At 52.9% G+C, this 23,720-nt stretch overlaps 3 protein-coding genes across 3 annotated transcripts; 1 reads left to right on the top strand and 2 right to left on the bottom strand.

The window, feature by feature from the left end:
* Positions 1 to 1,830: 1,830 nt before the first annotated feature.
* mblac1 (metallo-beta-lactamase domain containing 1) lies at positions 1,831 to 3,449 on the bottom strand. The gene is made up of 2 exons (XM_030088369.1): positions 3,015 to 3,449; positions 1,831 to 2,173 (listed from the first exon to the last, which is right to left on the bottom strand). The coding sequence occupies exons 1-2, from the start codon at positions 3,447 to 3,449 to the stop codon at positions 1,934 to 1,936; spliced, it is 675 nt and encodes a 224-aa protein (XP_029944229.1). The 3' UTR covers positions 1,831 to 1,933.
* Positions 3,450 to 9,827: 6,378 nt separating this feature from the next.
* Positions 9,828 to 12,840, top strand: mpdu1b (mannose-P-dolichol utilization defect 1b). The gene is made up of 7 exons (XM_030088401.1): positions 9,828 to 10,027; positions 10,596 to 10,661; positions 10,820 to 10,952; positions 11,600 to 11,685; positions 11,759 to 11,877; positions 12,037 to 12,147; positions 12,368 to 12,840. Exons 1-7 carry the CDS (start codon positions 9,901 to 9,903, stop codon positions 12,500 to 12,502), a joined length of 777 nt encoding a protein of 258 aa, XP_029944261.1. The 5' UTR covers positions 9,828 to 9,900; the 3' UTR covers positions 12,503 to 12,840.
* Positions 12,841 to 18,210: 5,370 nt separating this feature from the next.
* On the bottom strand, positions 18,211 to 22,566 carry sox19b (SRY-box transcription factor 19b). The gene is made up of 2 exons (XM_030084943.1): positions 21,678 to 22,566; positions 18,211 to 19,858 (listed from the first exon to the last, which is right to left on the bottom strand). Exons 1-2 carry the CDS (start codon positions 22,334 to 22,336, stop codon positions 19,588 to 19,590), a joined length of 930 nt encoding a protein of 309 aa, XP_029940803.1. The 5' UTR covers positions 22,337 to 22,566; the 3' UTR covers positions 18,211 to 19,587.
* Between the last annotated feature and the right edge of the window lie 1,154 nt (positions 22,567 to 23,720).

Raw genomic sequence — 23,720 nt, forward strand, 5'->3', positions numbered from 1 at the left:
AGACAGAGAGACAGGAGGACAGAGAGACAGAGAGAGAGACAGAGAGACAGAGAGAGACACAGAGAGAGATAGAGACAGGAGGACAGAGAGACAGAGAGAGACACAGAGAGACAGAGAGAGAGACAGAGAGACAGGAGGACAGAGAGACAGAGAGAGACACAGAGAGACAGGAGGACAGAGAGACAGAGAGACACACGGAGACAGAGAGAGAGACAGAGACAGGAGGACAGAGAGACAGAGAGAGAGACAGAGACAGGAGGACAGAGAGACAGAGAGAGAGACAGGAGGACAGAGAGACAGAGAGAGACAGAGAGACAGAGAGAGAGAGAGACAGAGAGACATAGACAGAAAGAGAGACAGAGAGACAGGCGGACAGAGCAGCATTCAAAGCAACAATAGGTCGTATAACTCAACTTTTATTGGCTCATTTTTCTCAGTGTCCATGACTTCATTCATACTTTATGGCTTTATTACCTGCTGTTTGTGCCTGGTACCAGCAGCCAGATGGTACTGTCACACACACACACACACACACACACACACACACACACACCACACACACACACACACACACACACACCACACACACACACACACACACACACACACACACTTTTGTGATAATTGCATCATAAACACTCAGGTGATGAAGTTTTATTGCATCAAAGGAAAAGAGGAAGCCGGTGAAGTTCAAAGATTCATATGAAAACATTTATTCAGCTCATTATCTAATGGATCACAGGTAGGCTGGACACACCTGGACACACCTGGACACACCTGGAATCTGTCCCAGAGAGTCAGGAGCAGTGAAATGACTCAAACGTTCCAGATGCATCATGCTGCAGTAATGGAAGGTTCCCGGGGCGTTATCTGGGTCAGACTGAACAACGTGGGGGAACCACCTCCAGCACAGCCTCTTAATCCTGGGCTGCGTTTCACGAAGCAGGACGAACACACTCTGAGTCCGTCCCTGAACGGGGACTGACGGACTCTGAGACAGGAAGCTCTGACCCTCCAGCTGCAGGACCGCTGGACAGCCAGCCAGACCGCCTCGGGTCCGTTATGTTAGTACAGGTCTAAGTTAAACCATCTATCAGGCCAGTGTTTTCACCCCCAACCCTGAACCGGACCCCCCGGTCCCCAAACCGGACCCCCTCTGGCCCCTGGTTCCTGAACCGGACCCCCTCCAGCCCCTGGTCCCTGAACCGGACCCCCTCTGGCCCCTGGTCCCTGAACCGGACCCCCTCCGGCTCCTGGCTGCACCTAGAAATTCTGTCCATAAAGATTCTGAACAGAACCGGTCACAGTTCAGCCCTGCTGGAGTCCAACATGCACCGGGAACAGGTCTGACTTACTGCGGGCAATGCGGACCAGACTCCTACTCCGGTCCTACAGAGACCGGACGGCCCTGAACAAGGGGAACCGGACTTCGTATTCCTGGAGCACCCCCCACAAGACACCAGGAGGGACGCGGTCGAATGCCTTCTCCAAATCCACAAAACACATGTGGACTCCAATGAACCCTCGAGCCCCTACGGAGGGTCTAGAGCTGGTCCAGAGTTCCACGACCAGGATGAAAACCGCATTGATCCTCCTGAATCCGAGGTTCGACTATCAGTGGACTCCTCCTCTCCAGGACCTGGAATAGACTTTCCCAGGGAGGCTGAGGAGTCTGACCCCCCTACAGCTGGACCACATCCTCTGGTCCCCCTTTTTAATAAGGGGAACCACCACCCCGGTCTGCCAGTCCAGAGGTTCTGTCCCCGACAGAATTTAGAAATTCAGAAAAAAAAAAAAAACACAAAAAAACTAAATAAGTAAAATCTTGGTAAAGATTAAACCCGAGTGGGACCGTCTCCACTCTGAACCAGGAACACAGAACCGCTGTGTGTGTGTGTGTGTGTGTGTGTGTGTGTGTGTGTGTGTGTGCAGGTCAGCTCCTCAGAACCCTGAACGGGGGTCCGTGTCCCGGGATGATGAGGTCCGCGGTGCGCAGCGCCTCCTGGCGGCTGACCTCCTGCACTGCAGGGTTCAGGCTGACGTCCCGCCAGCTGTCCTCATCCGAGCAGCACTCAAATAAGTCCCCGGCAACAAGCACCGTGCCGGCCACGGTTCCGTCCACCCGGACGCTGACATCCTGGCCCGTGTGGCCCGGCGTGGGAAGAACCGAGACCTGCAGCACAGAGGAGGGAACCCTGGTTCAATTCCCACACTTCACGGTAACACCGAATCATAGAAGACTGAACAAGCTTATCAGTGAACGTCTGGAAGAAGAGATCAATCACTTCAGGGAATATATATACATATATATATATATATATATATATATATATATATATATATATATATATGTGTGTGTGTGTGTGTGTGTGTGTGTGTGTGTGTGTGTGTGTGTATATAGAAAGAAAGAACTGCAGGGATCAGCAGCCCCATCTGTTAATATGTCTGAAGAACTGTTGTTTTGTCATCATTATTATTTATTTATTTCTGTCCGTGTGTTTTAGCTGTGTGTGTGTGTGTGTGTGTGTGTGTGTGTGTGTGTGTGTGTGTGTGTGTGTTCTCGTATTTCTATCCTTGTTGGGGCCAAATGTCCCCACAAGTATAGCAAAACGTGAAACGACGTGCCTTGTGGGGACCTTTTTCCGGTCCTAAGTAGGAGAAACAGTGTTTTCTTGACCATGTTGTTGTTACTGAAAAAAGTAAAAGTGCAAAAACATTTCTTTAGGGTTAGGCTTTGTTGTGGTGTGGGTTAGGGTTAGGGTAAGGGTCAGGGTTAGGGGCTAGACATGAATGGGAGTCAATGGACGGTCCCCACAAGGATAGAAATACGAGACTGTGTGTGTGTGTGTGTGTGTGTGTGTGTGTGTGTGTGGCGCCCTCTAGCGTCTGGTCTGCAGACAGCGTGTTTCTGTGAAGGAAAGCAGTTTAAACGGAGAACCATCACACAGCGACAGACTGCAGAACCGGGACCAGAACCGGGACCAGAACCGGGACCCCACGATACTCAGACTGACATGTGGGTCTATGGAGACCGGCAGGCCCCGGGCCAGCGGGTTCTGGCGGTACGTGTCCCCCTCGCTCCAGTCGTATCCCACGATGAGCCTGGCTCCGGGGAACAGGTTCAGGTTCCCGATGTGGTCCGAGTGTCCGTGGGTGCCCACCACCCAGTCCACGTCCGCCGGGTCCAGGCCCCGGTCCCTCAGGCACGCCAGGAGGAAGTCCCGGTCCCACGGCCCCCCGGTGTCCACCAGGATGGTCTGGGGCCCGGTGAGCAGGCTGACGGTCCCGTCGGCCCGGAAGCTCCCGTCCGCCCCCGGCCGGCAGTAGCCCACCTTCAGCACGGACACCGAGTAGGGCTCCCCGGGGAAGAGCAGCTCGCTCTGCGGCACCCGGGACACCCCCGAGCCGCCGGTCCCCACGACCCCCGCGTCCCCCGTGTCCCCCATCATGTCCCCGCTCCGAACATGGAGCTGCGGCGGGACAAACATAGAGCTGTAGGGGTAGAAACATAGAGATATAGAGGTAGAAACATAGAGCTATAGAGGTAGAAACATAGAGCTGTAGAGGTAGAAACATAGAGCTGTAGAGGTAGAAACATAGAGCTGTAGAGGTAGAAACATAGAGCTGTAGAGGTAGAAACATAGAGCTGTAGGGGTAGAAACATAGAGATATAGAGGTAGAAACATAGAGCTGTAGAGGTAGAAACATAGAGCTGTAGAGGTAGAAACATAGAGCTGTAGAGGTAGAAACATAGAGCTGTAGAGGTAGAAACATAGAGCTGTAGGGGTAGAAACATAGAGCTGTAGGGGTAGAAACATAGAGCTATAGAGGTAGAAACATAGAACTATAGAGTTAGAAACATAGAGCTGTAGGGGTAGAAACATAGAGCTATAGAGGTAGAAACATAGAGCTGTAGAGGTAGAAACATAGAACTATAGAGTTAGAAACATAGAGCTATAGAGGTAGAAACATAGAGCTGTAGAGGTAGAAACATAGAGCTGTAGGGGTAGAAACATAGAGCTATAGAGGTAGAAACATAGAGCTGTAGAGGTAGAAACATAGAACTATAGAGTTAGAAACATAGAGCTATAGAGGTAGAAACATAGAGCTATAGAGGTAGAAACATAGAGGTAGAAACATAGAACTATAGAGTTAGAAACATAGAGCTATAGAGGTAGAAACATAGAGATATAGAGGTAGAAACATAGAACTATAGAGTTAGAAACATAGAGCTATAGAGGTAGAAACATAGAGATATAGAGGTAGAAACATAGAACTATAGAGTTAGAAACATAGAGCTATAGAGGTAGAAACATAGAGCTATAGAGGTAGAAACATAGAGCTGTAGAGGTAGAAACATAGAGCTGTAGAGGTAGAAACATAGAGCTGTAGGGGTAGAAACATAGAGCTATAGAGGTAGAAACATAGAACTATAGAGTTAGAAACATAGAGCTATAGAGGTAGAAACATAGAGCTATAGAGGTAGAAACATAGAGCTGTAGAGGTAGAAACATAGAGCTGTAGGGGTAGAAACATAGAGCTATAGAGGTAGAAACATAGAACTATAGAGTTAGAAACATAGAGCTATAGAGGTAGAAACATAGAGCTATAGAGGTAGAAACATAGAGGTAGAAACATAGAACTATAGAGTTAGAAACATAGAGCTATAGAGGTAGAAACATAGAGCTGTAGGGGTAGAAACATAGAGCTATAGAGGTAGAAACATAGAGCTGTAGGGGTAGAAACATAGAGCTATAGAGGTAGAAACATAGAACTATAGAGGTAGAAACATAGAGCTATAGAGGTAGAAACATAGAACTATAGAGTTAGAAACATAGAGCTATAGAGGTAGAAACATAGAGCTGTAGGGGTAGAAACATAGAGCTATAGAGGTAGAAACATAGAACTATAGAGTTAGAAACATAGAGCTATAGAGGTAGAAACATAGAGCTATAGAGGTAGAAACATAGAGATATAGAGGTAGAAACATAGAGCTATAGAGGTAGAAACATAGAGCTGTAGAGGTAGAAACATAGAGCTATAGAGGTAGAAACATAGAGATATAGGAGTAGAAACATAGAGATATAGAGGTAGAAACATAGAGATATAGAGGTAGAAACATAGAGCTGTAGAGGTAGAAACATAGAGATATAGGAGTAGAAACATAGAGATATAGAGGTAGAAACATAGAGATATAGGAGTAGAAACATAGAGATATAGAGGTAGAAACATAGAGATATAGAGGTAGAAACATAGAGCTGTAGAGGTAGAAACATAGAGATATAGGAGTAGAAACATAGAGATATAGAGGTAGAAACATAGAGATATAGGAGTAGAAACATAGAGATATAGAGGTAGAAACATAGAGATATAGAGGTAGAAACATAGAGATATAGAGGTAGAAACAGAACTGTAGGGGTAGAAACATAGAGCTGTAGAGGTAGAAACATAGAGCTATAGAGGTAGAAACATAGAGATATAGGAGTAGAAACATAGAGATAAAGAGGTAGAAACATAGAGCTGTAGAGGTAGAAACATAGAGATATTGTTGAGACTTTGGGTGGCTAAAAGGGAAAATAAATAAATAAATAATACTAATTAATGGGTTTGGATAATTTTGTTATATTAAATTGTTTGAATTAAGATAGAAGTAATCTGAAGTAAGTAATGGGAAATAAGAAGAAAATAAGTTCTTTGGATATGTTTGAATATATTTTCTATTTAAGTGTGGCAATATGGCGGACTTCGGGTTGGTCTTATTTTGAAGGGGTCATCTCCACCAGCACCAGGAGCACACAGCCCGTCGGTTTATGACCTGTGGTCATTGGATTAAATAAACAGAATACAAATGACAAATACGAGTTGTAAATGGTGTGCTTCCTGGTAAGCCTTTTCGGAGGGCTCAAACCATAAAAATCCGTACAGATATAGAGGTAGAAACATAGAGCTGTAGGGGTAGAAACATAGAGCTGTAGAGGTAGAAACATAGAGATATAGAGGTAGAAACATAGAGCTGTAGGGGTAGAAACATAGAGCTATAGAGGTAGAAACATAGAGCTGTAGAGGTAGAAACATAGAGCTGTAGGGGTAGAAACATAGAGCTATAGAGGTAGAAACATAGAGCTGTAGATTTAGAAACATAGAGATATAGAGGTAGAAACATAGAGCTATAGAGGTAGAAACATAGAGCTGTAGAGGTAGAAACATAGAGCTGTAGATTTAGAAACATAGAGATATAGAGGTAGAAACATAGAGATATAGGGGTAGAAACATAGAGATATAGGGGTAGAAACGTAGAGCTAGAGGGGTAGAAACAGTGCTTCAGTGGTAGAAGCAGAGCTGTCGTGGCAGAAACGTATATCTACAGCTGTAAAAGCATAGATTTTTTTTCAATTATTTATATATTTATTTTATTATTTATTTGTTATTAAAAGAAAGACCATATACAAACTCTCATGGAGGAAAACAGTCAAAAATGAAGAAAAGAACACAAGCACAAAGATAAGCACTACACAGGGGGGCAAATAGTCAGACGTGACGTAAATCAGCACAAGGCAACGTCCATTAAATGTCCGCTGGTCGGGGTCTAATGCGTTGAGTTCAAATCAAAGGAAAACGGGACATATCACAGCATATTCTTTCAGAAACAGCACACGACATCCTTTTTAGAGACAGAAAATAAAGATTATTACAATGTAAATGATATTTTCCCAGCAGAAGAATGATATTGATAAGAGTGGATAACGCTGTCTGGATACGTTCTGTAATATAGAACGTCGGAGAGGTCCAGACTCTGAACGTCTTTGGTCTTGAGGGAAATCCAGTCTCTAAGATCAGCCCGACATGTTTCAGAGAGAGGACAGAAAGAAATAAAGGTTCTAAAGATTCGTTTGATTCGTCATAGTAAGCACAGGGGTTAACTTTAAAGCCAAATCTATTTTTTAAGAATTCTCCAACCGGGTGAATCTTGTGAATAATTTTAAGAAGTGTTTCCTTCAGCTTCGGGGGAATTGGCCTCTTCATAAAGCACTGCTGAGCTTTTTCCAGTTTTCCACGAGTGTCCAGGTCAACAGTTGTGGGTGAATCTGTCTTTTATAATTACAAAAAATGATTGATGTGAGTCTCTCTCTCATCAACCTGCTGTTACGTTACACCAGGAGGACGCTGCAGGCAGCAGAACCTTCCTGATGTCCAGAACCGGCTGATCCGCGTCCGTCACGTCCACAGACGTCCAGCCGTCGATGTCTGCTGTCAGGAGTCTGCAGTCCGGGACGGGGACGGGCTGGAGGCAGGCTCAGGACCGTCTCGCGCCGAGCGGGTTTCATCAGGTGGAGACGTGAGTCTGGACTCTGGCGGTCCAGCTTCTGAACCCCATTCAGAACCAGAGCTGACCTTCATAACAGGCCTGGAGTGGTCCGAGTCTCTGGGCGTCTCCTGGTCACGAAGGACTGGCAGTGAGCGGGAGACGGACACGTGAGACATTTAATGATCCCAACGTTGACCTGCTGCTGCTGCTTACCGTCTCCCTCCGTCCTGTCCTCGTCCTGTGTGTCCTGCTCTCCCTGTCCCTTCCCTCTCTGTCCCTTCTGGACTGAAGATGGCAGAACACACCCCGTCCTCCTCCGCAGGCCGGACCAGGAAGCAGGTGTGTGTGAGTGGAGAGCCGAGGACCACCGAGGCCCGTCCCCGTCTGAGAGGTCCAGGTCCAGAACCGGGTTCTGCAGCCTTTAGGACCAGCCGAGCCGTTTCAGTCCAGCTGTTCTGGAGACATAAAGAACCTTGAACCTTTAAAACGAGGAGAAAGCAGCTCAGGAAGATTCTAACAAAACTGGATCTGATGAGGCTTCCTGAAGTTTAACTCCAGTTCAGAACAGAGAGCAGTTTATTACACTGAACCTGCTGTTGTTACTGATTTGAACAGTTTTGCTCTTTTCAAGGTTTTTCTGTTTACAGTTCTATCATTTTTTTCTCCATTTCTTGTAGTTTAGCTATTTGTCCCAGTTTTGTTTTTACCTTTTTCCATCCCGTTTGAACCAAGAGTGACGGATCATATAATAACATCAAAATAAGTTAAATGTTTATTCAGGCTCCATGGAGCCGCTGCAGAGGGGCTGAATGGCCTCATGAGGACCCAGAGCCGCAGGTTGAACAGGTTTATCAAGAACCAGGAGCTGAAGGAGACCAGGAGGACCCCCTGCTGATCTGGTCCTCTCTGTGGTCTGACGGTCCAGAGTCTGACGGTCTGCCTGGAACTCCTGCAGAACCTGGAGCCAGACGTCCAGCAGGGACAGAACACTGGCTGTATCAGTCTCTCCTGTCCCTCTGGTCCCTCTGGTCCCTCCTGTCCCTCTGGTCCCTCTGGTCCCTCCTGTCCCTCCTGTCCCTCTGGTCCCTCCTGTCCCTCTGGTCCCTCTGGTCCCTCCTGTCCCTCCTGTCCCTCTGGTCCCTCCTGTCCCTCTGGTCACTCTGGTCCCTCCTGTCTCTCTGGTCCCTCCTGTCCCTCCTGTCCCTCTGGTCCCTCCTGTCCCTCTGGTCCCTCCTGTCCCTCTGGTCCCTCCTGTCCCTCCTGTCCCTCTGGTCCCTCCTGTCCCTCCTGTCCCTCTGGTCCCTCCTGTCCCTCTGGTCCCTCTGGTCCCTCCTGTCCCTCCTGTCCCTCTGGTCCCTCCTGTCCCTCTGGTCCCTCCTGTCCCTCTGGACCCTCCTGTCCCTCCGGTCCCTCTGGTCCCTCCGGTCCCTCTGGTCCCTCTTGTCCCTCTGGTCCCTCCTGTCCCTCTGGTCCCTCCTGTCCCTCTGGTCCCTCTGGTCCCTCCTGTCCCTCTGGTCCCTCTGGTCCCTCCTGTCCCTCCTGTCCCTCTGGTCCCTCCTGTCCCTCCTGTCCCTCCTGTCCCTCTGGTCCCTCTGGTCCCTCATGTTGACCTTTGCCCTCCGGGTCCAGAGAGCATCTGCCAGGTTTCTGATGCGGTCCTCGGCCCGGTCCTCAGAGTTCCTCTCAGAGCTCCGTCAGACCCGGCGTCTCACAGGCTGCACGTCTCCTCAGATTCAGAGCCGCTGGGCCAGGCAGCGGGCGGCGGTCTGAGTCCTGTCCCTCCTCCGTCCTGGTGAGACGGGAGCGCCAGCCTCCAGACCAGGACCAGACGGAGCTGCTGACGGAACGCTCCGGACCAGACCTGCAGCCCTGACTGACCCTGCACTGGGGTGTGAATGTGTGTGTGTGAATGGGTGAGTGTGATGAAAACGCTCTGAAGGCGAAACGCACCAAACTAAACTAAACCCTGGAAATCTATGAAGTCAAACAGCAGAGAGCGCAGAAGGGCTGACTGAGTCATGAGAGCTTTGACCTGAAGTGTCGCCAGCTCTCATGTTTTTGATAAATTCTCAGGGCTTCTCCAGGCTCAGCAGCGTCCATCGTTCAGGTCAACTCGGAGTGGGAGTGTTTTGTCATGCGGCACAGTATTTCTGCGTTCAGTGAAACACACTGTGGCTGTGCTGCCGACAGAGTCCGGCTGTGGCTCTGCTCTGGACCTCAGTCTGCTCTGCATCGCGTTCATTCACACACCTGTTCAGAGACAGTCACTGCTGACAGGCACAGTCACGCTGTTGACTGCATTTCCCATAATGCTGTGCGTCCAGATGACACACACTTCCGTGTTGGTCACGTGGTCAGGTGAGCCCAGAGGAAGCAACACTTTAATATCGAACATTTCACTATTTTCAATATTTACATCAAACGTATTGTTTATTTTATCTTTATTAAAGTCATTTCATACAGAATCTGGATGAAAAACGAACTTCCGGGCGGGAACACGGAGGAACAGAGGTCTGCGGAACCTGTGGCGCCTCGCGGAGCAGCGGGACTGCTTTTCCTGCTGCACAACGCGCGCGTCACATCTCAGGCTGGAAATGTCGGACGGAGGCGGCGTGGAGCCGGGCTCGACCTTCATGGACCCCTTTAAGGGGCTCCTGGTGGGCTACCTCATGCCCGAGTCCTGCTACGACGAGTTCTTCCTGAACTGGAACCTGCTGGACGGTGAGGGGCCACTTCCGGGTCTCTGAACCCGGTCCCGGAGGCTCTTATTTACAGGGGGACTCTGGAAACCTGGTCCTGGAAGTCCCTGTTTACAGGGGGACTCTGGACACCTGGTCCTGGAAGTCCCTGTTTACAGGGGGACTCTGGAAACCTGGTCCTGGAAGTCCCTGTTTACAGGGGGACTCTGGAAACCTGGTCCTGGAAGTCCCTGTTTACAGGGGGACTCTGGAAACCTGGTCCTGGAAGTCCCTGTTTACAGGGGGACTCTGGAAACCTGGTCCTGGAAGTCCCTGTTTACAGGGGGACTCTGGAAACCTGGTCCTGGAAGTCCCTGTTTACAGGGGGACTCTGGAAACCTGGTCCTGGAAGTCCCTGTTTACAGGGGGACTCTGGAAACCTGGTCCTGGAAGTCCCTGGTCTCTATCAGGCTGTCTGAGGAGCCTGTTCTTTTAGAAGTGTTGAAGAGACATGCTTCAACCCTCCAGGACCAGCTTCAGGGACGTCCAGGACCAGCTTCAGGGACGTCCAGGACCAGGTTTAGGGACTGACCCTGGGTGTTGTGTTCCAGTTCCGTGTCTGAAGACCGTGGTCAGCAAGGCTCTGGGGATCGGGATCATCCTGGGATCAGTGATGGGTAAACATCCTCTCCTTCAGAGCCAGCACAGCGCCAGACCCAGTGAGCCAAACAGATTGTGTGTGTGTGTGTGTGTGTGTGTGTGTGTGTGTGTGTGTGTGTGTGTGTGTGTGTGTGTGTGTGTGTGTGTGTGTGTGTGTGTGTGTGTGTGTCCTCAGTGAAGCTGCCTCAGATCCTGAAGCTGATGGGGGCGAGGAGCGCCGAGGGTCTGAGCTTCAGCTCGGTGCTGCTGGAGCTGCTGGCCATCACCGGGACCATGGTGTACAGCGTCAGCAACCGCTTCCCCTTCAGGTGGGCCGGGCCGGGCGCCAGGGGCCCCAGGGGCCTCCAGGGGCCTCCAGGGGCCCCCAGGGGCCTCCAGGGGCCTCCAGGGACCTCCAGGGGCCTCCAGGGGCCCCAGGGGCCCCCCAGGGCTCCTGGTCTCAGTGGCCTCCTGACTGACCTGTGGTGTGTTGTTGTGTGTGGGGATGTAACGATATGAACCTTTTATATCACATATGTGATTATATCATATATGTGTGGTTGTGTTGCTGTGTGGTTGTGCGGCAGCTCCTGGGGCGAGGCTCTGTTGTTGTGTTGTGTTGTTGTGTTGTGTTGTGTTGTGTTGTGTTGTGTTGTGTTGTGTTGTGTTGTGTTGTGTTGTGTTGTTGTGTTGTGTTGTGTTGTGTTGTGTAACGCTGTGTTGTGCGGCAGCTCCTGGGGCGAGGCTCTGTTGTTGTTGTGTTGTGTTGTGTTGTGTTGTGTTGTGTAACGCTGTGTTGTGCGGCAGCTCCTGGGGCGAGGCTCTGTTGTTGTGTTGTGTTGTGTTGTGTTGTGTTGTGTTTTTGTGTTGTGTTGTGTTGTGTTGTGTTGTGTTGTGTTGTGTTGTTGTGTTGTGTTGTGTTGTGTTGTGTTGTGTTGTGTTGTGTTGTGTTGTGTAACGCTGTGTTGTGCGGCAGCTCCTGGGGCGAGGCTCTGTTCCTGGCGCTGCAGACCGTGTCCATCGGCTTCCTGGTCCAGCACTACGGCGGGAGGACGGGCCGAGGTGAGACGGGACGTCCAGAGTGAGTGTGTGTCCTCCGTCCTCTCAGACCGTGTCTCCTGTCCGTCCTGTCCAGGAGTCCTGTTCCTGCTGGTCTACGTCTCCCTGCTGGTCCTGCTGCTGTCTCCTCTCACGCCGCCGTCCCTGGTCACGTCCCTGCAGGCGTCCAACATGCCGGCCATCATCGTGGGAAGGGTAGGCAACTGCTGGCCCCCGGACCGGGACGGGCCGCTGGAGACGAGCTGCGTGTTGACTGTGTCCCTCTGCCTGTCCCTCTGCCTGTCCCTCTGCCTGTCCCTCTGTCCCTCTGTCTGTCCCTCTGTCTGTCCCTCTGTCTGTCCCTCTGTCCCTCAGCTGATCCAGGCAGCCACTAACTTCCGGAACGGCCACACCGGCCAGCTGTCCGCTGTCTCCGTCTTCCTGCTGTTCGCCGGATCCCTGGCCCGCATCTTCACCTCCCTGCAGGTCAGCCACCAGGAGGCGCCCTGGAGACACACACACACACACACACACACACACACACACACACACACACACACAGGAAAACATGTATACACCTCTATAGACGGATAAACATCCCTCCTTTGTGTGTGTGTGTGTGTGTGTGTGTGTGTGTGTGTGTGTGTGTGTGTGTGTGTGTGTGTGTGTGTGTGTGTGTGTGTGTGTGTGTGTGTGTCTCCTGCAGGAGACGGGGGACTCCCTCATGGCTCTCACCTACGTGGTCTCGTCCTCCTGTAACGGCGTCCTGGCCCTGCAGGTCCTCTACTACTGGAACAGCGCTCCGGAACGCCGGAGGAAGAAGAAGAAGAAGAAGGAGTGAACACACACACACACACACACACACACACACACGAAGCGTGTAGCGCTGCTCGGACCACACAGCTCCGTCCAGGTGAAGAAGAGTCCCGGTCCCGGTCCCGGTCCCGGTCCCGGTCTAACATTCCTCCTGCTGTGTGAAGACTCCTGTTCAAGTGTTGGAACGTTGAAACTCCTCCAACGGTCTTTGGTGTGCAGAATGGATGAGAGTGTGTGTGAGAGTGTGTGTGTGTGTGAGAGAGATGAGAGACCGTCTGGACCTGGATCATATCTGTGGCACTGATTTCTGTTCAATTTCATTCCAAATGTAAAGAAATGAAAGGTCCAATAAATGAATGGATGAATAAATGAATGGATGCAGTTTGTGGAAGGCGTGGAGCCTGGTGGACCCACTCAGAGCAGGACTGGGCGCCCGGGTCCGGGTCCGGGTCCGGGTCCGGGTCCGGGTCGGGTGGTAAAGCCAGGCCTTGTTTTGTGTGGTTGTTGAGATTCTCTGGCGTTCCAGGTCAGACTGCGTGAAGAGACGGAGGCTCTCTACAGCTGACGGTTCCTCCTGGGCCCGGGGCCACATGATGTGAGATGGTCCGCCGTCCCTCCCCAGGCCTGGCCCTCTCCTTTCCCCTCACTCTTCCTCTCCGCCCCTGTTCTTGCCCCGCCCCCTGTATGACCTGGAACTGGTGTCGGGGTATAAACTCGCTCCCTTCACGGTGGAGGTGGAACACCTGTAACGGAGAGTGCTTCTGACTGGGCTTGTGGTTTAATTCACCTGCGTTTGCACTTCCTGCCACTAGGTGTGCTGTTGGCTTGTTCAACCTTATTGTCACACAGACACCACAGAAGAAGAAGGCCCCTGAGGCCAGGCTCTCTCCGCAGGTTGTTAGAAAAAGAGTGTTCCCTCCTGTCCCTCAGGGCCCTCGGCCAGGCTTTTACTTTTTTTTTTTTTTTTTGTCCAGAACACAAAAAAAGTATGTACAACGCAGAGGCGTAGTTTACGTGGGGTTGGTGGGTTATGAAAACCCTCGGGCCCTCTTGTGATGAAATCCACTGCCGAGGATTTTAGTTAGTTTAAATCCGAGGCGGAGTGAGCAGCAGCTGCACACAGGGCCCCGGGCTGGAGGGGCCCCGACGGACGGCTGACATCACTCAATTTCAATGACAAATTCAAGGCGCTACACTAGACGCTGCAACGACAGAGCGTCGAAAACCCCCCTCATGGGGCCCTTTCCGAGTGCTCAGCGGTTAGTTGCTGGTAGGAGGGCCTCGACAGACGGCGGGTATCAGCGGCACAACTTAAATCCCCCGGATAATTTACAATGACACGTCGGGAATCTACCTAATGGGGCCCCACGACTACCCGGCCTGCATCAACGTGATGCATTACATGCAGTCAATAGGACGCCATGACTGCATTTGCACTTCATGCCACTAGGTGTGCTGTTTGCATGTTCAACCTTATTTTACACAGACACCACAGAAGAAGAAGGGCCCTGAAGGCAGGCTCTCTGCATGTCGTGGGAAACAGCGGCAGGACGTGTGATGTGTTCAATGAGGCGATGCAGCGTTTTTTCAGTAAAAGAGAAGAAGTGAACTTGTTCCTCTTGTACCCGGGTTGAACCGATAAAAAGTGGTTGTAAACAATAACGGTCCACATGCAATGGGCTTTATGTTTGCACTTATGAGCGTTTCCCATACATTTGTTAACTCGTGATTATCATCATTATTATTATTATTATCATTATTATTATTATTTACTGCACTTTTTGGGCTTTTTTTCTGTCCTCTATTCTTGTATGCCAGACATGCGGCCCCTTTGACACATGAAAGCCGTGGAATACATCCCAGCTACGCCACAACCGTTTGTTTTCAAAATGGAGAAGCGGGCGCTCAGCGGTTTGGAAAAACGAAAGCTAAGGAAAGAAAAAGAGGATAAAAATTCTGCTTTGGTGCAGCAAATACCAACAATTTCAACATTTTCTCAAGAAAACGGAGGCAAGATGACAGTAGTTCTACTCATAACAGCAGTGGCAGCAGGACTTTCCCTGGAGGAAGGCCAGGAAGAAGCCGGCAGTTTAGGTAAGTTTTGGTTTCTTTTATTTGAGGTGTGTCTCATTGTTAGGTGGCCTGGTACGTGCATCGGTGCTGATATATGTAGATGGATCATTGGGCCGAGTGTCGTGGACAGCACCACAGCTTTTTTTGTGGTTGTGTATTGCCCAGTGTTATGTGTGTGACACACACTCTATTTGTATGGTGGTATGGTGGCTGTGGGCCCATGACAAGTTTGTGTCCAGGACTCTTGGGGATGATAATCCGTTTATGGTGTGTGTGTGTGTGTGTGGGGGGGGGGTTCTTAACCACAACTTCAGGGACAGTTAGAGGGAAAACAAATAAATAAAACCAACAAATAAAACAAATAAAATGTAACTCAAATATTAGAATTTCCCTCCAATAATAGGCCTATTTTTGAAAGTTTTTGAAAATTTATTTCTTAATTTAATGACAGCCGGGTTCGCCCCCTCCCCCCCTCAGCTCTGGGCCCGGGACAACAGACCTGTTTGTCTCCCCCTACCGGTGGGCGTGTGAGTGTGTCCACTGAGTTCAGACAGAAATAGGATGAGAGCATGATCATGATTTCATTCACAGTGAGAGGAAAGAACAACAACCCCACCACACACACACACACACACACACACACACACACACACACACACACACACACACACACACACACACCCTGTCTGGGTTCTCCAGGTGGAACCAGAGCCGTGCTGGCGGAGCTGAGCTGCTCAGTGCTCCTGTTCTCCTGGGGGGTCCGGTATCTGATGGAGCAGATCTGGGCCTGATTGTGGTTCTCGTCACACGCCTCCACCTGGGAGGTCCTCCGTCCTCCAGGTTCTGTCCTGACATGTCCCACCAGAGTCCAACCGCACGGAGAACAGCTGACATGGAGCACGGGGGGGGGGGGCTTCTCTGAACGAAGATGGAGCAGCTTGAACAGTGGTAAATGTATAGATTTATAAAAGAAAAAAATTAACATGGTTGGAATAAAACATGCAAAACTGATGAAAAGGAGGCAAAACGGCTAAAATGGCTACATTTCAAAACTGTTACTAAAAAACAACTTAAAAAGAGAAAAACTTAAAATCAGGTGAAACTTGGTGAAGTGTGTTCAAACTGTTCTGAACTGTAGTTACCTGTGGCCGACACCGTACGGGCCCCCAGGCCTTATGTTGGACACCACTCCCCTTCACTGAATGCAGAAAGCGGCTCAACACACACTCCCAGAGAACCAGCAGAGTGTGTGTTCTCCGGGTCCTGGTCCCTGCTGGGAGCAGCTGGATCCAGATGTGGGTCTGCAGCCGCCTCTCTCACGCTCTGTCAGCACTCAGCCACTCAGCGCTGCCATGGCAACCACTTGTTGAAGCTCGGCTGCCTGTTGCTAGGCGATGGGATGTACTGGACCAGAAAATCCCTCCATTGACACTCCCACCCCCCCGCCCCCCTCCTGCCCCCCCACCATGGACGGCGGCCAAAGCCTTCTCCGTCTTCCGCCGGTTGCAGGGCAGAATCCGTCCCGTGGTTCCCCCCTCCACTGGCTCACCATGGATGTCCAACATGAGGCCCGTGGACTCCAGAGGAGACCAGAGACCAGACAAACCAGAGTCTGCTCCCATTATCAGACTGATACTAACTAACTGTTAACTATTACCTGAACTTGGTCAAACATCTGTGAAACATCAGTAAACTCCTCAGAAGCTGCTCTGCTTCAAACCGTCTCCGTCCAAACGGGACGAGTCCGGGTCCCCAGAGTTCCTGTTCAGCAGAGGGAACACCTCCTCCACCTCCTCCACTTTACTCCACCCCCTCCACAGGCGGAGAACGTCTCTCCACCCAGCAGAACCAGGAGAACACAGGACAGGACTGGTTCATCCTGGTCCATCAGCAGCCGTCACACTCCTGTCTTTACTGTGAGGGAAGAGAGGCTGGAGCTTTTATTTTGAAAGGACTCCTCCACCCGTGGATTTCCTGGAGGAGGGTGGAGAGCGCCCCCCCACCCCCCACCCCACCCCGTGAGTTGCATTGTGATGTTGAGTTGCTGCAGAGGTCTGAGAAGTTGCTTGCATCTGTTGTAGTGTGTCCCCCCCCCCCCCCCCCCCCCCCCCCCCCCGACCGATTAGCCGGAGCGCTGCTCCCTCTATTTCCATGAGAAAGGCCCGGTCGGTGAAAGGGTTAAGCCTGAGGCCAGAGTCCCAGAAAGCAGCCCTAATTTTCTGCCCGGTGGGGGGGCGAGGGGGTGCGGGGGGGCGCGGGAACAAAGCCCCCCGGGGGAGGAGCGGAGACTCCGGCTTTACTATATGCACCTGCGGCCTGAAAGGCGGTGGACAATGAGCCCGAAACGGCCAATTACGGGAGGGAGGGGGAGGGGGGGTGGGAGGCGGGGGGGTGTTGGGGGGGGGGGGGGGCGGAGAAAGTGAATTTTAAAAGAGGCTGAAGATAAGAAAGTAAATAATCGAGCTTTAAATCATTCTGAGCTCTATAGAACCCCTACAAACACACACACACACACACACACACACACACACACACACACACACACACACACACACACACACACACACACACAGGTTTGTACTTCTATAGTTGTGAGGACACTCATTGAAATAATGCATTTCTAGCTCCTCACCCTCACCATCAGAAATGAATTCCTAACCCTGACCTGTACCCTAAACCTGACTGTACCCCCAAACCAAAACCAAGTCTGAACCTCAAAAAGGCCAAAAAAGGTCTGTGGAAAAGTGAGGACCGGCAAAGATGTCCTCACTTTCCAAAGATGTCCTCACTTTCCAAAGATGTCCTCACTGGTAAGGTTATAAACCCATGATGGTCCTCACAACTATAGCTGTACAAGTACACACACACACCCTCAACAGCGTCCCGTGCGCAGAGCTGCTGGGACCAGGATCAGGCAGATCAGAGACCAGGATTTAGACCAGGACACCACAACAGGCACCAGAGACCAGGACCACAGCAGGCATTAAAGACCAGGACTCCAGGACCGTGTCCTCACCACAGACTGTGGACCGCTGGAGTGGTCCAGTACTGTGTGTGTGTGTGTGTGTGTGTGTGTGTGTGTGTGTGAGTGAGACTCTCTCAGAGGTCAGTGGGCAGGGTTTCTTCTCTTCCCAGCAGGTCAGGGGTCGGAGGTCGGGGGTCATCTCTGTGATGGAAAACTGAAGAACTCTGCCACATTTGTCAGAACCGCAGGGCCCCCCCTCAGACCCCCCCAGACCCCCCTCAGACCCCCCCTCAGACTCCCCCAGACCCCCCCAGACCCCCCTCAGACCCCCCCAGACCCCCCCAGACCCCCCCCAGACCCCCCCTGACCCCCTCAGACCCCCCCCCACCCCCTCAGAGCCCCTCAGACACCCCCAGACCCCTCAGACCCCTCAGACCCCTCAGACCCCTCAGACCCCTCAGACCCTGGTCCAGCAGTGGGACGTTCCTGAGGACATGACACGGAGACGGGACATTTGACACCTTTTAGCGTTTTTTTAATTTTTTGCAAAGAGACATTAAAAGATCATCTTGTTATTTTACACATTTAAAAAAATCCAGTTTTCATTTCATCTTCAGTCGTCCCTCCTCAGATGCAGGTCTTGTCAGGACCAGCTGGTCTCTTCAGATCTCTGAACATTGGTTCATGAAGTGAATTCTGGTTCAAACATGGTTCCTAACATGAAGTGGGTTCCGGGGGAACTGAACCCAGAGTCCAGGACCGAGGAGAACGGGCTGAAGCACTCTGACATTCTTTCAGTGATCCGGTCCTGAATCCAGAACCAGCGTCTGAGAGGAAAGAGAACCCAGACCCTCAGTGTCCGAGCTGGTCTGTACAGTATTTACAGGTTCAGGCTGCAGGTCCAGAACCGCTACACCGGCACAGTGTCCTCAGACAGGGACCGGGGGTTAGTACGCGGCCTCAGACGGACCCTGGTCTAGCAGAACGCTCTAGTCTATCACCTGCAGGACCCGCAGAGAACCAGGCTCAGGTCTGGGACTCTGCAGAGAACCTGCTGAGGTCTAATACACAACCGGCTCCACACACTCCGAAATACACAACAAACACACAAACAGAGTCCAAACAGGGACCATCGGGACCATCGGGACCATCGGGACCAGACCCTCCAGCCAAATGAAGAATTCACTTATAAACAGCAGCAGAACATCTGGAGACACTCCTGGAACCAGGACCTGGACCGGCAGCAGGGACCCGGTCCAACTGAGGACAGTCCTGAAGACGCAGTGCTGATTGTCCGAATGATCCAACAGGTGGTCCACGGGCCAAATGGACTCTGCTGCAGAAGAGAACCGGACCGAGGCCAAGGCCCCAAGAGTTCCTCTGAGAACCGCCCACTGACACAAGACAAGACCAGGTCCTCCGGGTCCAGGGCCGGGTCAGGGGCTGGGTAAAGGATCAGGTCCAGGATCGGGTCCAGGATCAGGTCCAGGACCGGGTCAGGGGCTGGGTCAAGGATCAGGTCCAGGATTGGGTCCAGGACTGAATCACAGGCTGGGTCCTCTGGGTCCAGGACTGGGTAATAGACCAGGTCCACAACTGGGCAAAGGACAGGGTTCAGGACTGGGTCAGAGGCCAGGTCCAGGGTCCAAGACTGGGTCCAGAATTGGGTCAGAGGCTAGGTCCAGGACCGGGTCCACTGGTCTCCTGTCTCTGTGTCTAAAGACTGGGATCAGGTCCAGACCCGGTTCCTGCTGTACAGAGACGTTCTAGAATAAAACTGGTTCAGGCCAAAAGGTCTTCTACTATGTACACAACGGGACCCCCGGAATCCCCGGATCCTCGAGAGCTCCTGGAACCCCGGGGACCCGGGGCCCGAGGTCCTGGGGCCCCGGCTCTGTGTGGGGAGGTAGGAACGGTTCTTCTGGGTCAGGGAGAACCGGCGCCACTTCTGGACTTCCAGACGAAGGACCCAGAGGAGAGGACGGACTTCCTGTCAGTTCCGCTCTAAACACTCCAGACTGGACTCCTCGGGTCTGGCCCCCCAGGACCGGAGCTGGACCGGCGTCCGGGGCCTAGATGTGAGTGAGGGGGACGGTCCCGGACAGGTAGTGCTGCTGGACGCTGCTGTAGCCCCTCTGGGCGGCGGCGGCGGCGGCGGCGGGGTCGGGCGCCTCGCCGCCCGGCCCCGGGATGTACATGCTGATCATGTCCCTCAGGTCGCCCTGCAGCGCCCCCCGGTGGTGGCCGGCCGGCGCCGTGGGCGGCGAGTGGGACACGGGTTCCGCCTTCACCATGGACATGACCGGGCTGGGCTGCTGGGGGCTGGAGCCGTACGACATGGGGCTGCGGACCAGAGCACAGAACCGGGTCAGAACACCAGAGGTCCAGAACCACAGGAACACAAAACAGTCTCCACAGAACCGGGTCGGTACACAGGACTGCAGAGACCCAGAACCACTAACGAACAGTTCCACTACTTCAAATACGTCTTCATAGTCAGAGTTCTGAACGGGGAACGCCAGCGGTGAGATGAGAACCTAGAAGAGGTTCTGACTGAGACTCTGAACGGTGAGGTTCTGTCAGGAGGGGAGGAGTCAGATGTTAACGTTCTCCCTGAGGTCAGTTCTCAGCGGGTCCTGCCCCGTGAGAACGCTGGTGGTCTGGTTCCTCCAGAGAGAACCCCGGTCCTCCAGAGAGAACCCTGGTCCTCCAGAGAGAACCCTGCTCCTCCAGAGAGAACCCTGCTCCTCCAGAGAGAACCCTGGTCCTCCAGAGAGAACCCTCCAGAGAGAACCCTGCTCCTCCAGAGAGAACCCTGGTCCTCCAGAGAGAACCCTGCTCCTCCAGAGAGAACCCTGCTCCTCCAGAGAGAACCCTGGTTCCTCCAGAGAGAACCCCGGTCCTCCAGAGAGAACCCTCCAGAGAGAACCCTGGTCCTCCAGAGAGAACCCTGGGCTCAGGTTCTCTTTCACATCTCGCTCTGACTCTGAAGAACGGTTCCGTGTGGAACCAGAGTTTTAATCTATCAGATTATTTCTGTTCCAGAACCGGGATCCTTCAGCAAGATCTCCAGAAACAGAAAGAACACGACGTCGGGGAGAAGAGGAGGGAAGAGCTAGAAGAACAGATCAGGAAGAGTTAGAGAACATTGAAAGAACAGTTCAAGAACCGATGAGTCTGTGTCAAAACAATAACACCAAGTAAACAAGTTTGTTTGTTGATGTTCTGAAGTTCTTCAGGTTCTGTGTCACGAGCGTAGCATTAGCATTAGCATTAGTACTAGCATTAGCACTAGCATTAGCCTAGCCTCAGAGCTCAGCGATGCTAAAGGCTTCAGCCACGCTGAGGCAACAGGTTAGAAGTTCCTCGGAGAACGTGTTGGAGACTTGTTCTGGCGGAACGAGCTGAAGCGGGCCGGGTTCCTCGGGGACCCTGGGTCGGCCTGCGTCCCCCGGGAGGGACGGCTCTGTCCCGGATCTGGACCGCCGGGACAGAGGGGAGGAGGGCCGGTGGAGGGTTCTCCCTCGGAACGGGGACAATGGTTGGGGAGCAGAGGGGGATTGTGGGTAGAGGACCACACACAGAGCGGAACGCCTCCATCAGTCCTGATCAACATTCCAGGCAGGACCGGAGCGCCGCTCGCATGACAAGTGGGCCGCACACAGGACCCTGTTGTCCCCCGCCTTAATGAGCTCCGAGGGCCGGACCGGCAGCTGCCTGGAGGACCGGGGAACCGGGGAACCGGGGAACGTTCACGTCCCTCCAGAACATCCATCTGGGTGACCAGGACAGGAAGCTGACTCCACTCAGTTTTCACAATAAAGCTCAATATTAAAGCGACTGAAGGCAAGAAGAAAAACAAACAGTGTGAATCTAAACGTCTGATCTGATGACAGAAGGAAGAGTGAGGCGGTTTGGTCTCTGAGCTGCTCTGTTTCATGCGGAACCTCTAGAACGTGTCTTGATTTTCACAATAAGAGCTGAGCGGAAAGTTGAGAAACTTCCTGACTTCTCTGAAGTAACTTTCCCACTGAATGATGCTTCTGAGGTTTTGCTCCTGCTCTGAACTCTGTGCGTAAAGTTGCTCAGACAGACCGGATCCTGCTCCTGCTCCTGGTTCTGGTTCTGGTCCTGGTTCTGGTTCTGGTTCTGGCGCACTCACCTGTACGAGTTGGCTCCGTTCATGTAGGTCTGCGCCGTCATGGCGGGGGGGTACTGCAGCGCGGACAGGTCGTACCGGTGCAGCGGCTGCGTGTAGCCCAGCGCGTCGCCCTGCATGCCGGCGTACCCCCCCGCGGGGCCCCAGCCGTAGCTGTCCACGCGCGGGCTCGCGCCCGGGCCCTGCGCCGCGGCCGCCAGCAGGTTCCCCGCGGACAGCGGGTACTTGCCCACCTGCGGGTCCTTCTTGATGAGGGGCTTGGTCTTGCGGCGCGGCTTGTACTTGTAGTCGGGGTACTCCTTCATGTGCACGGCGCGCAGCCGCTTGGCCTCGTCGATGAACGGCCGCTTCTCCGCGTCCGTCAGCAGCTTCCACTCCGCGCCCAGCCGCTTGCTGATCTCGGAGTTGTGCATCTTGGGGTTCTCCTGGGCCATCTTGCGCCGCTGGCCCCGGGACCAGACCATGAAGGCGTTCATGGGCCGCTTCACCTTGTCCATGGGGTCCGCGCCGGGCGCGCACGCCGTCTTGGAGCCCGGGTGCGAGCCGCCGTTGCCGCCCAGGCTCCCGGTCATGTTCCCGGCCACCGGGGACATGCCCTGGGCGGTCTGGTGGGACGGGGGCTGGCCGGTGGGCTTCAGCTCGTGCTCCATCATGCTGTACATGCTGCGCCGCGGGAACTTCACGGGACTCGCGGAGAAAGTTGGAGCGGAGACGCGCGTCCCGCCCGGAGACGGTGCCAGGTGTCCCTGCAGGTCTGACCGGCGGTCCGGAGGCGGCGGGCCCGCGGCGGTGAGCTCAGACACGCCCGGGGACGCGGCGGGGCGTGAGGCGGGCCGGTGGAGGCAGGTGGAGGCCGGTGGAGGTGAAGTGCGCCGTGACGCACGGGACAGGTCTGCTCAGCGCGGCTGCTGCTCCAAACCACTTGTTGTCAGCCGGCCAGCGCTCTGCGGCTCACCCGGCCCCTCAGCCCCAAGCCCCCGGACCCCCCCGGGGCCCCGAGCCCCCCACACCTCCCCCGGCCCCGCGGCGCCCCGACAACCAATCACAGGGCCCGGCTGGCCGCGCGCATTAGCAAGTGAAAGAGCCCCGGCTGAGCGCGAGACACTTGTTGAGGACGGAGAGCGTGAAGTTATCCATCCATCCATCCATCCATCCATCCATCCATCCGTCCATCCATCCATCCATCCATCCATTTATCCATCTATCCATCTATCTATCCATACCGTGTGCGTCATTTCTATGAAGTGACAAACAGGTTTTGTGGGTTTCAGAGTGTGTGTGTGCGTGTGCGTGTGTGTGTGTGTGTGTGTGTGTGTGTGTGTGTGTGTGTGTGTGTGTGTGTGTGTGTGTGTGTGTGTGTGTGTGTGTTTTCATGCCTCTGCACCTTAACCTCACTTCTCCCTCTGGTGCCCAACATCCGGCCCGGGTCCCGGGTCCCGGGCCACAGGCCAGATCAGGGTGCAGGGATTCCAGTCAGGGCAGCGCGCTGAGGCTACATGTTAATGTGAATAAATAAATCAATTTAATTGAAGGTTCACATACAGTTTGATACGAAGAGGTCACGATCAGGCAGCACCAGAGGTCATGACCTCTGAGTGAGGAGAAGAGAGATGAGAGAATATAGTTAAAATGTTTATTTAAAAAGAAATCTGAGCGGCGGTCCCAGAGGAGGGGCTCCGGCTTCTGCAAGGGATTCCACACCGCGTCGTCATGGAGACACACACACACACACACACACACACACACACACACACACACACACACACACACACACACACACACACACACACACACACACACACACACACACACACACACACACAGGGGAAGTTCTGCTCGGACTCCAACCTGTGACGGCTTACTGTGGGTCTGGAGAGTAAACCACTGCTCCACCGTGCATTCATAATAATAATGTAATAATGATGATAATAAATCATGTTCACTCCTGCTTCCTTCCTTCCTGCCAGACTTGGTGGTGGAGCTGCCCTGGAGCCTGACGGAGGCCAGGCTGCTCCTCCCTGCTCCTCCCTGCTCCACCCGCCCCCC

This window comes from Salarias fasciatus, chromosome 3 (genome assembly GCF_902148845.1).
Source record: "Salarias fasciatus chromosome 3, fSalaFa1.1, whole genome shotgun sequence".
Classification (NCBI taxonomy): Eukaryota; Metazoa; Chordata; class Actinopteri; order Blenniiformes; family Blenniidae; genus Salarias; species Salarias fasciatus.